At 50.9% G+C, this 17,500-nt stretch overlaps 1 protein-coding gene across 1 annotated transcript in view; it reads left to right on the plus strand.

Moving 5' to 3' along the window:
• Positions 1 to 17,500, plus strand: part of LOC144487295 (tyrosine-protein phosphatase non-receptor type 6-like) — a gene marked incomplete at its 3' end in the record, with an annotated part of 22,295 nt that overhangs the window by 1,524 nt on the left and 3,271 nt on the right. The window contains exon 2 of the mRNA XM_078205375.1: positions 15,002 to 15,124. Within this exon, the coding sequence (XP_078061501.1) occupies positions 15,002 to 15,124 (123 nt within the window). The remainder of the gene's footprint in view (positions 1 to 15,001; positions 15,125 to 17,500) is intronic.

A 17,500-nucleotide genomic window follows, 5' to 3' on the forward strand; every position in this document is an offset into this window, starting at 1 on the left:
TTCGTAGAGTACACAGGGGAGAAGGAAAGGAGAGTTACAGAGTCATCGCGTCGTAGAGGTTTACAGCATGGAAACAGGCCCTTCGGCCCAACTTGTCCATGCCGCCCCTTTTTTTAACCCCTAAGCTAATTCCAATTGCCCGCGTTATGCCCATCTCCCTCTATGCCCATCGCACCCATGTAACTGTCTAAATGCTTTTTAAAAGACAAAATTGTACCCGCCTCGACTACTGCCTCTGGCAGCTCGTTCCAGACACTCGCCACCCTCTGTGTGCAGAACGTAGTGTTACTGTCACAGCTCGGGTGTAGAGAAAGATCATCTTAATATATGGTAGGGGCGACACGGTGGCACAGTGGGTTAGCACTGCTGCCTCACAGCGCCAGGGACCCGGGTTCGATTCCCGGCTCGGGTCACTGTCTGTGTGGAGTTTGCACATTCTCCTCGTGTCTGCGTGGGTTTCCTCCGGGTGCTCCGGTTTCCTCCCACAGTCCAAAGATGTGCGGGTTAGGTTGATTGGCCATTCTAAAATTGTCGGGATTCTGTCAAAAGTCCGACAGCAGCAGGGAAGAAGCTGTTCTTGAGTCGGTCGGTACGTGACCTCAGACTTTTGTGTCGTTTTCCCCGACGGAAGTAACATAGAAAAACTACAGCACAAAACAGGCCCTTCGGCCCCACAAGTTGTGCCGAACATATCCCTACCTTTTAGGCCTACCTATAACCCTCCATCCTATTAAGTCCCATGTACTCATCCAGGAGTCTCTTAAAAGTCCCTATCGAGTTTGCCTCCACCACCACTGACGGCAGCCGATTCCACTCGCCCACCACCCTCTGTGTGAAAAACTTCCCCCTAACATTTCCCCTGTACCTACTCCCCAGCACCTTAAACCTGTGTCCTCTCGTAGCAGCCATTTCCACCCTGGGAAAAAACCTCTGAGAGTCCACCCGATCTCTGCCTCTCAACATCTTATACACCTCTATTAGGTCTCCTCTCATCACAGAAATTCATAGAAACCCTACAGTACAGAAAGAGGCCATTCGGCCCATCGAGTCTGCACCGACCACAATCCCACCCAGGCCCTACCCCCATATCCCTACATATTTTACCCACTAATCCCTCGAATCTACGCATCCCAGAACACTGAGGGGCAATTTTAGCATGGCCAATCAACCTAACCCGCACATCTTTGGACTGTGGGAGGAAACCGGAGCACCCGGAGGAAACCCACGCAGACACGAGGAGAATGTGCAAACTCCACACAGACAGTGACCCAAGCCGGGAATCGAACCCAGGTCCCTGGAGCTGTGAAGCAGCAGTGCTAACCACTGTGCTACCGTGCCGCGTCTCTCCTACGTCTCTCCAAGGAGAAAAGACCGAGCTCCCTCAGCCTTTCCTCATAAGGCATGCCACTCAACCCAGGCAACGTCCTTGTAAATCTCCTCTGCACCCTTTCAATCTTTTCCACATCCTTCCTGTAATGAGGCGACCAGAACTGAGCACAGTACTCCAAGTGGGGTCTGACGAGGGTCTTATATAGCTACATCATTATCCCCGGACTCCTAAACTCAATCCCTCGATTGATAGGTGGAGGGTGGAAGAAGGTGGAAGAGAGAATGTCCGGGGTGTGTGGGGGGATCCTTGATTATGCTGGCTGCTTTTCCCCGAGGCAGCGGGAAGTGTAGACAGAGTCAATGGATGGGAGGCTGGTTTGCGCGATGGGACTGGGCTACATTCACGGCCCTTTGTAGTTCCTTGCGGTCTTCGTCAGAGCAGGAGCCAGACCAAGCTGTGATACATCCGGAAAGAATGCTTTCTATGGGGCATCTGTAAAGAACAAAGAACAAAGAACAAAGAACAGTACAGCACAGGAAACAGGCCCTTCGGCCCTCCAAGCCTGTGCCGCTCCTTGGTCCAACTAGACCAATCGTTTGTATCCCTCCATTCCCAGGCTGCTCATGTGACTATCCAGGTAAGTCTTAAACGATGTCAGCGTGCCTGCCTCCACCACCCTACTTGGCAGCGCATTCCAGGCCCCCACCACCCTCTGTGTAAAAAACGTCCCTCTGATGTCTGAGTTATACTTCGCCCCTCTCAGCTTGAGCCCGTGACCCCTCGTGATCGTCACCTCCGACCTGGGAAAAAGCTTCCCACTGTTCACCCTATCTATACCCTTCATAATCTTGTATACCTCTATTAGATCTCCCCTCATTCTCCGTCTTTCCAGGGAGAACAACCCCAGTTTACCCAATCTCTCCTCATAGCTAAGACCCTCCATACCAGGCAACATCCTGGTAAACCTTCTCTGCACTCTCTCCAATGCCTCCACGTCCTTCTGGTAGTGCGGCGACCAGAACTGGACGCAGTACTCCAAATGTGGCCTAACCAGCGTTCTATACAGCTTCATCATCAGACTCCAGCTTTTATACTCTATACCCCGTCCTATAAAGGCAAGCGTACCATATGCCTTCTTCACCACCTTCTCCACCTGTGTTGCCACCTTCAAGGATTTGTGGACTTGCACACCTCGGTCCCTCTGTGTTTCTATACTCCTGATGACTCTGCCATTTATTGTATAACTCCTCCCTACATTATTTCTTCCAAAATGCATCACTTCGCATTTATCCGGATTAAACTCCATCTGCCGCCTCTCCGCCCAATTTTCCAGCCTATCTATATCCTGCTGTATTGCCCGACAATGCTCTTCGCTATCCGCAATTCCAGCCATCTTCGTGTCATCCGCAAACTTGCTGATTACACCAGTTACACCTTCTTCCAAAGCATTTATATATATCACAAATAGTATCATTTATATATATCACAAATAGTTGGTGAGAGTTGTAATCGACGTGCCGAATTTCCTTAGCCTCCTGAGAAAGTTGGTGGGGCTTTCTTCACTATAGAGTCGGCGTGGAGGGAGCAGGACAGGTTGTTGGTGATCTGGACACCTAGAAACCTGAAGCTCTCTCGACCCTTTCTACTTGGTCCCCGTTGATGTAGACAGGGACATGTTCTCCTTTACGCTTCTTGAAGTCAATGTCAATCTCCTTTGTTTTGTTGACATTGAGGGAGAGATTTTTGTCACCGCACTGTCTGGTGGAGTTGCCTTTGTTGAACTCACTCAAACTTTCCAATATAGATTAACAAGCTCGACAAGTGGGATTCCTCAGGGATATGTGCTGAGACTCCAACCGGTCACATTATATATGAATTATTTTGAAGGGGGAACTGAATGTATTTTCTCCAGATTTGCCGATGATACAAAGCTGGGTGGGAGGAGAACTGGCTTGGCCATAGGCGACAGAGGGTAGTGGTCGAAGGGTCTTTTTCCGGCTGGAGGTCTGTGACCAGTGGTGTTCCGCAGGGCTCTGTACTGGGACCTCTGCTATTTGTGATATATATAAATGCTTTGGAAGAAGGTGTAACTGGTGTAATCAGCAAGTTTGCGGATGACACGAAGATGGCTGGACTTGCGGATAGCGAAGAGCATTGTCGGGCAATACAGCAGGATATAGATAGGCTGGAAAATTGGGCGGAGAGGTGGCAGATGGAGTTTAATCCGGATAAATGCGAAGTGATGCATTTTGGGAGAAATAATGTAGAGAGGAGTTATACAATAAATGGCAGAGTCATCAGGAGTATAGAAACACAGAGGGACCCAGGTGTGCAAGTCCACAAATCCTTGAAGGTGGCAACACAGCTGGAGAAGGTGGTGAAGAAGGCATATGGTATGCTTGCCTTTATAGGACTGGGTGTAGAGTATAAAAGCTGGAGTCTGATGATGCAGCTGTATAGAACGCTGGTTAGGCCACATTTGGAGTACTGCATCTAGTTCTGGTCGCCGCACTACCAGAAGGACGTGGAGGCGTTAGAGAGAGTGCAGAGAAGGTTTACCAGGATGTTGCCTGGTATGGAGGGTCTTAGCTATGAGGAGAGATTGGGTAAACTGGGGTTGTTCTCCTTGGAAAGACGGAGAATGAGGGGAGATCTAATAGAGGTGTACAAGATTATGAAGGGGATAGATAGGGTGAACAGTGGGAAGCTTTTTCCCAGATCAGAAGTGACGTTCACGAGGGGTCACAGGCTCAAGGTGAGAGGGGCGAAGTATAACTCAGATATTAGAGGGATGTTTTTTACACAGAGGGTGGTGGGGGCCTGGAATGCGCTGCCAAGTAAGGTGGTGGAGGCAGGCACGCTGACATCGTTTAAGACTTACCTGGATAGTCACATGAGCAGCCTGGGAATGGAGGGATACAAACGATTGGTCTAGTTGGACCAAGGAGCGGCACAGGCTTGGAGGGCCGAAGGGCCTGTTTCCTGTGCTGTACTGTTCTTTGTTCTTTGTTCTTTGATGAGCTGTGAGGAGGGCCAGGTTCCGCACACATGAGGACGACCTCAACCGGGATCTTGGGTTCATGTCACACTATCTGGAACCCCCACAATTGCAAAATCTCACTAACTGTCCTAGCTGGAGACAATACACATCTCTTTAACCTGTGCTTAACCCTCTCTCCACTCACATTGTCTGTACCTTTAAGACTTGATTCCCTGTAAAGACTCGCATTCCAAACATTGTTCTGTAAATTGAGTTTGTGTCTTTATAAGCCCTGTTTGTGAACAGAATTCCCACTCACCTGACGAAGGGGCAGCGCTCCAAAAGCTTGTGTGGCTTTTGCTACCAAATAAACCTGTTGGACTTTAACCTGGTGTTGTTAAACTTCTTCCTGTGTTTACCCCAGTCCAACGCCGGCATCTCCACATCTGTGAGGAGGATGCAGAGATGCTTCAGCGTGATTTGGACAGGCTGAGTGTGAGGATCTGCATGGCAGATGCGGTATAATGTGGATGAATGTGAGGTTGGTAGCAATAATAGGTAGACAGGTTATTATTTGAATGGGTGTAAATTGAGAGAGGTGGATTCTCAGCGAGATCTTGGTATCCTCGTGCGTCAAAGTTTAAAGTTTTGTTGATTAATGTCACAAGTCGGCTGACATTAACACTGCAATGAAGTTACTGTGAACATCCCCTGGTCGCCACACTCCTGTTCGGGTTACACTGAGGGAGAATTTAGCACGGCCCAATGCACCCTAACCAGCACGTCTTTCAGACTGCGGGAGGAAACCGGAGCACCCGGAGGAAACCCACGCAGACACGGGGAGAACGTGCAGACTCCGCACAGACAGTGACCCGAGCCGGGAATCGAACCCGGGACCCTGGCGCTGTGAGGCAGCAGTGCTAACCCACTGTGCCACCGAGGTACAGCAGGCAGTAAAGAAGGCAGTAAAGAAGGCAAATGGTATGTTGGCCTTCATAGAATAGAATAGAAACCCTACAGTGCAGAAGGAGGCCATTCGGCCCATCGAGTCTGCACCGACCACAATCCCACCCAGGCCCTACCCCCACATATTTACCCGCTAATCCCTCTAACCTACGCATTGTAGGATTCTAAGGGGCAATTTTTAACCTGGCCAATCAACCTAACCCGCACATCTTTGGACTGTGGGAGGAAACCGGAGCACCCGGAGGAAACCCACGCAGACACGAGGAGAAAGTGCAAACTCCACACAGACAGTGACCTGAGCCGGGAATCGAACCCGGGACCCTGGAGCTGTGAAGCAGCAGTGCTAACCACTGTGCTACCGTGCCGCCCTTCATAGCGAGAGGGTTTGAGTATAGGGATAGGGATATTTTGCTGCAATTGTACAGGGTGTTGGTGAGGCCACACCTGGAGTATTGTGTACAGTTTTGGTCTCCTTATCTGGGGAAGGATGTCCTTGTTCTAGAGGGAGCGCAGCGAAGGTTTCCCAGGCTGATTCCTGGGATGGCAGGTCTGTCATATGAGGAGAGACTAAGCCGGTTAGGATTATATTCACGGGAGTTTCGAAGAGTGAGAGGGGATCTCATAGAAACTTATAAAATTCTAACAGGATTAGACAGGGTAGATTCAGGAAGAATGTTCCCGATGGTGGGGGAGTCCAGAACTGGGGGGGTCATAGTTTGAGGATAAGGGGGAAACCTTTGAGGACTGAGGTGAGGAGAAATTTCTTCACCCAGAGGGTGGTGAATGTGTGGAATTCACTCCCACAGAAAGTAGTTGAGGCCAAAACGTTGTGTGATTTTGAGAAGATATTAGATATCGCTCTTGGGGCCAAAGGGGGCGAGGGATAGGGTGGGGGGAAGGGGGGGAGATCAGGATATTAAATTTGACCATTCTGGAGTCGAGAGGGTTAGCTTATGAGGAGAGACTGAGTAGACTGGGCTTTACTCATTGGAATGCAGAAGAATGAGGGGAGATCTTATAGAAACATATAAGATTATGAAGGGAATAGATAAGATAGAAGCAGGGAAGTTGTTTCCACTGGCGGGTGAAACTAGAACTAGGGGGCATGGCCTCAAAATAAGGGGGAGCAGATTTAGGACTGAGTTGAGGAGGAACTTCTTCACACAAAGAAAAAGGTTTTTAGGTGTCCAGATCACCAACAACCTGTCCTGGTCCCCCCCATGCCGACACTATAGTTAAGAAAGTCCCACCAACCCCTCTACTTTCTCAGACGACTAAGGAAATTTGGCATGTCAGCTACGACTCTCACCAACTTTTACAGATGCACCATAGAAAGCATCCTTTCTGGTTGTATCACAGCTTGGTCTGGTTCCTGCTCTGACCAAAACCGCAAGAAACTACAAAGGGTCATGAATGTAGCCCAGTCCCATCACACAAACCAGCCTCCCATCCATTGACTCCGTCTACACTTCCCACTGCCTCGGCAAAGCAACCAGCATAATTCAGGACCCCCCCCACACACCCCGGACATTCTCTCTTCCGCCGCCTTCCTTCGGGAAAAAGATACAAAAGTCTGAGGTCACGTACCGACCGACTCAAGAACAGCTTCTTCCCTGCTGCTGTCAGACTTTCGAATGGACCTACCTCGCATTAAGTTGATCTTTCTCCACACCCTAGCTGTGACTGTAACACTACATTCTGTACCCTCTCCTTTCCTTCTCTATGAACGGTATGCTTTGTCTGTATAGCGTGCAAGAAACAATACTTTTCACTGTATCCCAATATATGTGCATATCCTTGAAAGTGACGTCACAAGTGGCGAAGGTGGTGAAGAAGGCATATGGCATGCTTGCCTTTATAGGACGGGGCATAGAGTATAAAAGTTGGGGTCTGATGTTGCAGATGTATAGAACGTTGGTTCGGCCGCATCTGGAATACTGCGTCCAGTTCTGGTCGCCACACTACCAGAAGGACGTGGAGGCTTTGGAGAGAGTACAGAGGAGGTTTACCAGGATGTTGCCTGGTATGGAGGGACTTGGTTATGAGGAGGGATTGGGTAAACTGGGGTTGTTCTCCCTGGAAAGACGGAGGATGAGGGGAGACTTAATAGAGGTGTATAAAATTATGAAAGGCATAGATAGGGTGAACGGTGGGAAGCTTTTCCCCAGGTCGGTGGTGACGTTCACGAGGGGTCATAGGTTCAAGGTGACGGCGGGGAGGTTTAACACGGATATCAGGCGGACATATTTTACACAGAGGGTGGTGGGGGCCTGGAATGCGCTGCCAGGCAAGGTGGTGGAGGCGGACACACTGGGAACGTTTAAGACTTATCTCGACAGCCATATGAACGGAGTGGGAATGGAGGGATACAAAAGAATGGTCTAGTTTGGACCAGGGAGCGGCGCGGGCTTGGAGGGCCGAAGGGCCTGTTCCTGTGCTGTTTTGTTCTTTGTCTTTGTTCTATATGTGACAATAATAAATCGAATCAAAGGGTTGTGAATCTGTGGGATTCCCTGCCCAGTTGAGGCTACCTCATTGAATGTTTTTAAGGCAAGGATAGATACATTTTTGAACAGTAAAGGAATTAAGGATTATGGTGAGCGGGCGGGTAAGTGGAGCTGAGTCCACAAAAAGATCAGCCATGATCTTATTGAATGGCGGAGCAGGCTCAAGGGGCTAGAGATAGTCTACGTGAGTGAGCAAGGGTCTGGCAGATGGAGTACAATGTTGGTAAATGTGAGGTCATCCATTTTGGTCGGAATAACAGCAAAATGGACTATTATTTAAATGGTAAAAAATTGCAGCATGCTGCTGTGCAGAGGGACCCGGGTGTCCTTGTGCAGGAATCTCAAGGAGTTGGTTTGCAGATACAGCAGGTAATTAAGAAGGCAAATGGAAATTTTGTCCTTCATTGCTGGAGGGATGGAGTTTAAAAACAGCGAGGTTATGTTGCAGCTGTATAAGGTGCTGGTGAGGCCACACCTGGAGTACTGTGTACAGTTTTGGTCTCCTTACTTGAGAAAGGATACACTGGCACTGGAGGGGGTGCAGAGGAGATTCACTAGGTTGATTCCGGAGTTGAGAGGGCTGGCTTATGAGCAGAGACTGAGTAGACTGGGGCTATACTCATTGGAATTCAGAAGATTGAGGGGAGATCTTATAGAAACATATAAGATTATGAAGAGAATAGATAAGATAGAAGCAGGGAAGTTGTTTCCACTGGCAGGTGAAACTGGAACTAGGGGGCATGGCCTCAAAATAAGGGGAAGCAGATTTCGGACTGAGTTGAGGAGGAACTTCTTCACACAAAGGGTTGTGAATCTGTGGAATTCCTGCCCAGTTGAGGCTCCCTCGTCGAATGTTTTTTTAAGGCAAGGATAGATAGATTTTTGAACAGTGAAGGAATTAAGGTGAGCGGGCGGGTAAGTGGAGCTGAGTCCACGAAAAGATCAGCCATGATCTTATTGAATGGCAGGGCAGGCTCGAGGGACCAGACGGCCTACTCCTGCTCCTAGTTTCTGGGCCTTGTTCGACAGGGGCTGGCACAGTACTTGGAAGCATTGTAAAGTGTGAGGAGGCAAAGTGACAAACTGCGAGTGTCAAACGGTGAGAAGGAGCTGGGCGGGCAGGTGGCGGATGCAGTTTAACACGGAGAATTGCAAAGTGGTTTGATTTGGTGCACCTCAGCCTGCTGCCAAAGCTAAGATAGGTGGGACGGAAAGTTGAACGTAAGGATTTGATTTGATTTACTGTTGTCACATGTACTGGGATACAGTGAAAAGTATTGTTTCTTGCGCGCTATCCAGACAAAGCATACCGTTCATAGAGAAGGAAAGGAGAGAGTGCAGAATGTAGTGTTACAGTCACAGCTAGGGTGTAGAGAAAGATCAACTTAATATTTGATTTGATTTATTATTGTCACGTGTATTGGGATACAGATTGTTTCCTGCGCGCTGTACAGACAAAGCATACCGTTCATAGAGTACGTAGGCGGACAAGGGAAGGAGAGGGTGCAGAATGTAGTGTTAAGTCACAGATAGGTGTCGAGAAAGATCAGCTTAATATATCTGATGCGCCATCAATCGAGCAAAGACTAGTTTGTGTGCAAGAACAAATAGGCTTTTATTCGCAAAAGACTTGGAGCTCACCCATGCCGATGAACTGGTCCAGACTGAGGCAGGGGGGTGGGGAGCAGTCGCCTTTATACCTGGACCAGGGGGAGGGGAGGAGTCTCGGGTAGGGATGTGTCCAGGTAATAAGCTTACAGTGGTTGACCACAATATCGTACAAGTGGCACGGTGGGTTCGAACTGCTGCCTCACTCAGCCAGGGACCCGGGTTCAATTCCGGCCTTGGATCTACACGTTCTCCCCATACCTGCGCGGGTTTCCTCCGGGTGCTCCGGTTTCCTCCCACACTCCAAAGATGTGCAGGTTAGGTGGATTGGCCATGCTAAATTGACGCAAGTGTCAGGGGTGTGGCAGGGTAAATATGTAGGGTTACGAGGATAGGTCCAGGGTGGGATTGTGCAAACTCGATGGGCCGAGTGGCCTCCTTCTGCACTGTAGGGATTCTATGAAAACTCTGACGGCAGCAGGGAAGAAGTTGTTCTTGAGTCGGTCGGTACGTGACCTCAGACTTTTGTATCTTTTCCCCGAAGGAAGAAGGTGGAAGAGAGAATGTCCGGGGTGTGTGGGGGGGGTCCTTGATTATGCTGGCTGCTTTTCCCCGAGGCAGCGGGAAGTGTAGACAGAGTCAATGGATGGGAGGCTGGTTTGCGTGATGGATTGGGCTACATTCACGACCCTTTGTAGTTCCTTGCGGTCTTGGGCAGAGCAGGAGCCAGACCAAGCTGTGATACAACCAGAAAGAATGCTTTCTATGGGGCATCTGTAAAAGTTGGTGAGAGTCGTAGCTGACATGACAAATTTCCTTAGTCTTCTGAGAAAGTAGCGGGGTTGGTGGGACTTTCTTAACTATAGTGTTGGCATGGGGGGGACCAGGACAGGTTGTTGGTGATCCGGACACCTAAAAACTTGAAGCTCTCGACCATTTCTACTTCATCCCCGTTGATGTAGACAGGGGGATGTTCTCCTTTACGCTTCCTGAAGTCGATGACAATCTCCTTCGTTTTGTTGACATTGAGGGAGAGATTATTGTCACCGCACCCAGTTCACCAGATTCTCTATCTCTTTGCTGCGCTCTATCTGGCCATTGAGATCACGCGTGGAGTATTAGTCCCCTTCTACCAGAACATATGCCAATGTGTCGGAGAAGGTTTCCCAGACTAATCCCAGGAATGGACGGATAGTCTTGGAATAGTTTTGACGGCAGAATGGGATCGATTCCCGACTGACGGGGAAAGGGGGTCAAAGTTTATTGGCGGGGGAGGGGGGTTGGTTTGGGGAGTTGGGAATATGATGCTGAGTTTCAATTCTTATCAGTTTTGCTGTTTGTTCGTCCGTGGGACACGGGCCTCGCTGGCTAGGCCAGCATTTATTGCCCATCCCGAGTTGCCCTTGGAGGGAACCACACTGGATTCTGGAGTCACATGTAGGCCAGACCGGGGTAAGGGCAGCAGATTTCCTTCGCTGAAGGGAACCAGATGGGTTTTTCCGCCACTCGACAATGGGTTTGGCGGTTATCTGTACAAGGACCAAAGAACATTACAGCACAGGAACAGGCACTTCGGCCCTCCAAGCCTGCCCCAATTATGATGCCTGCTTAAACTAAAACCGTATATCCTTACGGAGTCCGTATCCTTCCATTCCCATCCTATTCATGTATTGGTCCAGCTGCCCCTCAAATGTCGCTATTGTACCTGCTCCCACCACCTCCCAGGGCAGCGGGTTCCAGACATTCATCAAACTCTGTGTAAAAAACCTTTCCTCGCACACCTCATAGAATCATCATAGAATAATCCCTGCAGTGCAGAAAGAGGCCATTCGGCCCATCGAGTCTGCACCGATCACAATTCCCCCCCCCCCCAGGCCCTATCCCCATAACCCCACTTATTTACCCTGCTAACCCCCTGACACTAAGGGGCAATTTTAGCACGGCCAATCAACCTAACCCGCACATCTTTGGACTGTGGGAGGAAACCGGAGCACCCGGAGGAAACCCACGCAGACACGGGGAGAATGTGCAACAGACAGTGATCCAAAGGCCGGGAATCGAACCCAGGCCCCTGGCGCTGTGAGGCAGCAGTGCTAACCCACTGTGCTACCGTGCCTCTAGACTTTTCCCCTCGCACCTTCAACCGATGTCCCCCAGTACTTGACTTTTCTACCCGAGAAAAGGACATCCGACTATCCACTCTGTCCTCATAATCTTGTAGACTTCTATCAGTTCTCCCCTCAACCTCCAGTGAGAACAAACCAAGTTTCTCCAACCTCTCCTCATAGCTAATGCCCTCCATACCAGGCAACATCCTGGTACATCTTTTCTGTACCCTCTCCAAAGCCTCCACATCCTTCTGGTAGTGCGGCGACCAGAATTGAACACTATATTCCAAATGCGGCCTAACTAAGGTTCTATAAAGCTGCCAATTTTTAAACCCAGCCGATGAAGGCAAGCATGCCGTCTGCCTTCTTGACTACCTTCTCCACCTGCGTTGCCACTTTCAGTGACCTGTGTACCTGTACACCCAGATCCCTCTGCCTATCAATACTCCGAAGGGTTCTACCATTTACTGTATAATTCCTACATGCATTGGACCTTCCAAAATGCATTACCTTTACATTTCTCCTGATTAAATTCATAATTCCAATTTTTTTTATTGAATTCAAATTCCACCATCTGCCGTGGCGGGATTCGAACCCGGGTCCCCCAGAACATTGGCTGAGTCTCTGGGTTAATAGCCTAGCGATAATATCACCAGGCCATCGCTTGCCCATGTGGGAGAGCAGGGGCAGAATGGCGTCCTGGCGCCGTGGAGAATGGCCAACTAGGCCTCAGGTGGGAGATCCTGAGGTAGGCCGTAAGGTCAAAGAGCGGGGGCTGTGAGTCAGAGGTGGCGGGGACAGGTGCGGGGGGGTGGTGGAGGGGGGGAGGGAGCGAGGTGGGGTCATAGAAACATCGCAGATAGGAGCAGGAGGAGGCCATTCGGCCCTTCGAGTCTGCTCGCCCATTCATCACCATCATGGCTGATCATCCAACTCAATCGCCCAATCCTGCTTTCCCCCCGTAACCTGTGACCCCGTTCGCCCCAAGTGCTCTCTCCAGCCGCCTCTTCAATACATTCAATGTTTTGGCATCAACTACTTCCTGTGGTAATGGGTGACAGAGTGGCACAGTGGGTTAGCACTGCTGCCTCACAGCGCCAGGGACCCGGGGTCGATTCCCGGCCTCGGGTCACTGTGGATTTTGCACATTCTCCCCGTGTCTGCGTGGGTTTCCTCCGGGTGCTCCGGTTTCCTCCCACAGACCAAAGATGTGCGGGTTGGGTGGATTGGCCATGCTAAATCGCCCCTTAGTGTCCAGAGATGTGGAGGTTGGATGGATTGGCCATGCTAAATTGTCCCTTAGTGTCCAAAGATGTGCGGGTTGGGTGGATTGGCCATGCTAAATTGTCCCTTAGTGTCCAAAGATGTGCAGGTTGGGTGGATTGGCCATGCTAAATTGCCCCTTAGCGTCCAAAGATGCGCAGGTTGGGTGGATTGGCCATGCTAAATTGCTGCTCAGTGTCCAAATATGCCGGTTAAGGGGATTGGCCATGCTAAATTGTCCCTTAGTGTCCAAAGATGAGCAGGTTGGATGGATTGGCCATGCTAAATTGTCCCTTAGTGTCCAAAGATGTGCAGGTTGGGTGGATTGGCCATGCTAAATTGTCCATTAGTGTCCAAAGATGTGCAGGTTGGGTGGATTGGCCATGCTAAATTGTCCCTTAGTGTCCAAAGATGTGCGGGTTGGGTGGATTGGCCATGCTAAATTGTCCCTTAGTGTCCAAAGATGTGCAGGTTGGGTGGATTGGCCATGCTAAATTGCCCCTTAGCGTCCAAAGATGCGCAGGTTGGGTGGATTGGCCATGCTAAATTGCTGCTCAGTGTCCAAATATGCCGGTTAAGGGGATTGGCCATGCTAAATTGTCCCTTAGTGTCCAAAGATGAGCAGGTTGGATGGATTGGCCATGCTAAATTGTCCCTTAGTGTCCAAAGATGTGCAGGTTGGGTGGATTGGCCATGCTAAATTGCCCCTTAGTGTCCAAAGATGTGCAGGTTGGGTGGATTGGCCATGCTAAATTGTCCATTAGTGTCCAAAGATGTGCAGGTTGGGTGGATTGGCCATGCTAAATTGTCCCTTAGTGTCCAAAGATGTGCAGGTTGGGTGGATTGGCCATGCTAAATTGTCCCTTAGTGTCCAAAGATGTGCAGGTTGGGTGGATTGGCCATGATAAATTGTCCCTTAGTGCCCAAAGATGTGCAGGTTGGGTGGATTGGCCATGCTAAATTGTCCCTTAGTGTCCAAAGATGAGCAGGTTGGATGGATTGGCCATGCTAAATTGCCCCTTAGTGTCCAAAGATGTGCAGGTTGGGTGGATTGGCCATGCTAAATTACCCCTTAGTGTCCAAAGATGTTCGGGTTGGGTTGATTGGCCTTGCTAAATTGCCCCTTAGTGTCCAAAGATGTGCAGGTTGGGTGGATTGGCCATGATAAATTGCCCCTTAGTGTTAGGGGGACTAGGTTGGGTAAATACATGGGTTTAGGGGATAGGGCCTGTGTGGGTTTGTGGTCGGTGCAGACTCGATGGGCTGAATGGCCTCCTTGTGCACTGTAGGGATTCGATGATTCTATGATATGGCGCACTTGCCTTTATCAATTGGGGTCTAGATTACATAGAAACATAGAGGATAGGAGCAGGAGGAGGCCATTCGGCCCTTCGAGTCTGCTCCCCCATTCATCCCCATCATGGCTGATCATCCAACTCAATCGCCCAATCCTGCTTTCCCCCCATAACCTTTGACCCCGTTCGCCCCAAGTGCTCTCTCCAGCCGCCTCTTCAATACATTCAATGTTTTGGCATCAGCTCCTTCCTGTGAGGATGAATTCTACAGACTCACCGCTCTGTGGGTGAAGAAATGTCTCCTCATCTCCGTCCTAAATGGTCTACCCCGAATCCTCAGACTGTGAGCCCCTGGTTCTGGACTCCCCCCACCATCGGGAACATCCCCCCCTGTATCTCCCCTGTCTAGTCCTGTTAGAATTTTATAATTCTCTGTGAGATTCCCCCCTCAATCGTCCGAACTCCAGCGGGAAACAATCCTAACCTTGTCAATCTCTCCTCGTGCACCCCGGAATCAGCCTGGTTAAACCTTCGCTCTGCTCCCTCGAGAGCAAGAACATCCTTCCTCAGAAAAGGAGACCTAAACTGCCCACACAATACTCTGGGTGTGTCCTCACCAAGGCCCTGTATAATTACAACAACACATCCCCGCTCCTGTACTCGAAACTTCCCGCAATGAATCGGCCAACATACCATTTTCCTTCTGGACCGCCTGCTGCACCCGCACGCTCACCTTCAGCGACTGGTGCACCAGGACACCCAGATCCCTCTGCACACTCCCCTCTCCCAATTTACAGCCACTCAGGGAGGAATCCGCCGCCTTGTTTTGGCTTCCAAAGTGAATGACCTCACACTTATCCCAATTCTACTGCGCCTGCCACTGATTTTCCGGAGGTACGTGTCGAGGTGGGGGTTTAAGCTCGCTGTTTTGTCCACCAAAACAGGTGGTTCCACCGGGATATCAGTGGAACGGATGCGGAGAAGTTGCTTAAAGCCAGAGGTGTCCACGGAAGTTTCCTTGCCAGGCCCAGCAAGCAGAACCCGGGAGACTTCTCACTCTCCATCCGGTAAGCAACACCCCCGACTCCCTCCCCGACATCCCCCTCCCTATCTCTGTAACCTCCTCCAACCCCCTACACCCCTCCCTATCTCTGTAACCTCCTCCAACCCCCTACACCCCTCCCAATCTCTGTAACCTCCGCCAACCCCCTACACCCCCTCCCAATCTCTGTAACCTCCTCCAGCCCCCTACACCCCCTCCCTATCTCTGTAACCTCCTCCAACCCCCTACACCCCTCCCTATCTCTGTAACCTCCTCCAGCCCCCGACACCCCTCCCTATCTCTGTAACCTCCTCCAGCACCCTACACCCCTCCCTATCTCTGTAACCTCCTCCAACCCCCTACACCCCTCCCTATCTCTGTAACCTCCTCCAGCCCCCTACACCCCTCCCTATCTCTGTAACCTCCTCCAACCCCCTACACCCCTCCCAATCTCTGTAACCTCTGCCAACCCCCTACACCCCTCCCTATCTCTGTAACCTCCGCCAACCCCCTACACCCCCTCCCTATCTCTGTAACCTCCTCCAACCCCCTACACCCCCTCCCTATCTCTTTAACCTCCTCCAGCCCCTACACCCCCTCCCTATCTCTGTAACCTCCTCCAACCCCCTACACCCCCTCCCTATCTCTGTAACCTCCTCCAACCCCCTACACCCCTCCCAATCTCTGTAACCTCCGCCAACCCCCTACACCCCCTCCCAATCTCTGTAACCTCCTCCAGCCCCCGACACCCCTCCCTATCTCTGTAACCTCCTCCAGCCACCCTACACCCCTCCCTATCTCTGTAACCTACTCCAACCCCCAACAACCTCTCCCTATCTCTGTAAATTGAGGGGGGGTAGTTATAGAACCGATGTCAGGGGTAGGTTCTTTACCCAGAGGGTGGTGAGGGATTGGAATGCCCTGCCAGCATCAGTAGTAAATGCGCCTAGTTTGGGGGCGTTTAAGAGATCCGTAGATAGGTTCATGGACGAAAAGAAATTGGTTTAGGTTGGAGGGTCACAGTTTTTTTTTAACTGGTCGGTGCAACATCGTGGGCCGAAGGGCCTGTTCTGCGCTGTAATGTTCTATGTTCTATGTTCTATGTAACCTCCTCCAGCCCCTACACCCCTCCCTATCTCTGTAACCTACTCCAACCCCCTACACCCCCTCCCTATCTCTATAACCTCCTCCAGCCCCCTACACCCCCTCCCTATCTCTGTAACCTACTCCAACCCCCAACAACCCCTCCCTATCTCTGTAACCTCCTCCAGCCCCTACACCCCTCCCTATCTCTGTAACCTACTCCAACCCCCTACACCCCTCCCTATCTCTGTAACCTACTCCAACCCCCAACAACCTCTCCCTATCTCTGTAAATTGAGGGGGGGTAGTTATAGAACCGATGTCAGGGGTAGGTTCTTTACCCAGAGGGTGGTGAGGGATTGGAATGCCCTGCCAGCATCAGTAGTAAATGCGCCTAGTTTGGGGGCGTTTAAGAGATCCGTAGATAGGTTCATGGACGAAAAGAAATTGGTTTAGGTTGGAGGGTCACAGTTTTTTTTTAACTGGTCGGTGCAACATCGTGGGCCGAAGGGCCTGTTCTGCGCTGTAATGTTCTATGTTCTATGTTCTATGTTCTATGTAACCTCCTCCAGCCCCTACACCCCTCCCTATCTCTGTAACCTACTCCAACCCCCTACACCCCCTCCCTATCTCTATAACCTCCTCCAGCCCCCTACACCCCCTCCCTATCTCTGTAACCTACTCCAACCCCCAACAACCCCTCCCTATCTCTGTAACCTCCTCCAGCCCCTACACCCCTCCCTATCTCTGTAACCTACTCCAACCCCCTACACCCCCTCCCTATCTCTGTAACCTACTCCAACCCCCTACACACCCTCCCTATCTCTGTAACCTCCTCCAGCTTCCTACACCCCCTCCCTATCTCTGTAACCTCCTCCAGCCCCTACACCCCCTCCCTATCTCTGTAACCTCCTCCAGCCCCCTACACCCCTCCCTATCTCTGTAACCTCCTCCAGCCCCTACACCCGTCCCTGTCTCTGTAATCTCCTCCAGCCCCTACACCCCTCCCTATCTCTGTAACCTCCTCCAGCCCCGACACCCCTCCCTATCTCTGAAACCTCCTCCAGCCCCCTACACCCCCTCCCTATCTCTGTAACCTCCTCCAGCCCCTACACCCCTCCCTATCTCTGAAACCTCCTCCAGCCCCTACACCCCTCCCTATCTCTGTAACCCCCTCCAGCCCCCTACACCCCCTCCCTATCTCTGTAACCTCCTCCAGCCCCTACACCCTCCCTATCTCTGTAACCTCCTCCAGCTCCCTACACCCCTCCCCATCTCTGTAACCTCCTCCAGCCCCCTACACCCCTCCCTATATCTGT

Source organism: Mustelus asterias, unplaced genomic scaffold, assembly GCF_964213995.1.
Source record: "Mustelus asterias unplaced genomic scaffold, sMusAst1.hap1.1 HAP1_SCAFFOLD_712, whole genome shotgun sequence".
Classification (NCBI taxonomy): domain Eukaryota; kingdom Metazoa; phylum Chordata; class Chondrichthyes; order Carcharhiniformes; family Triakidae; genus Mustelus; species Mustelus asterias.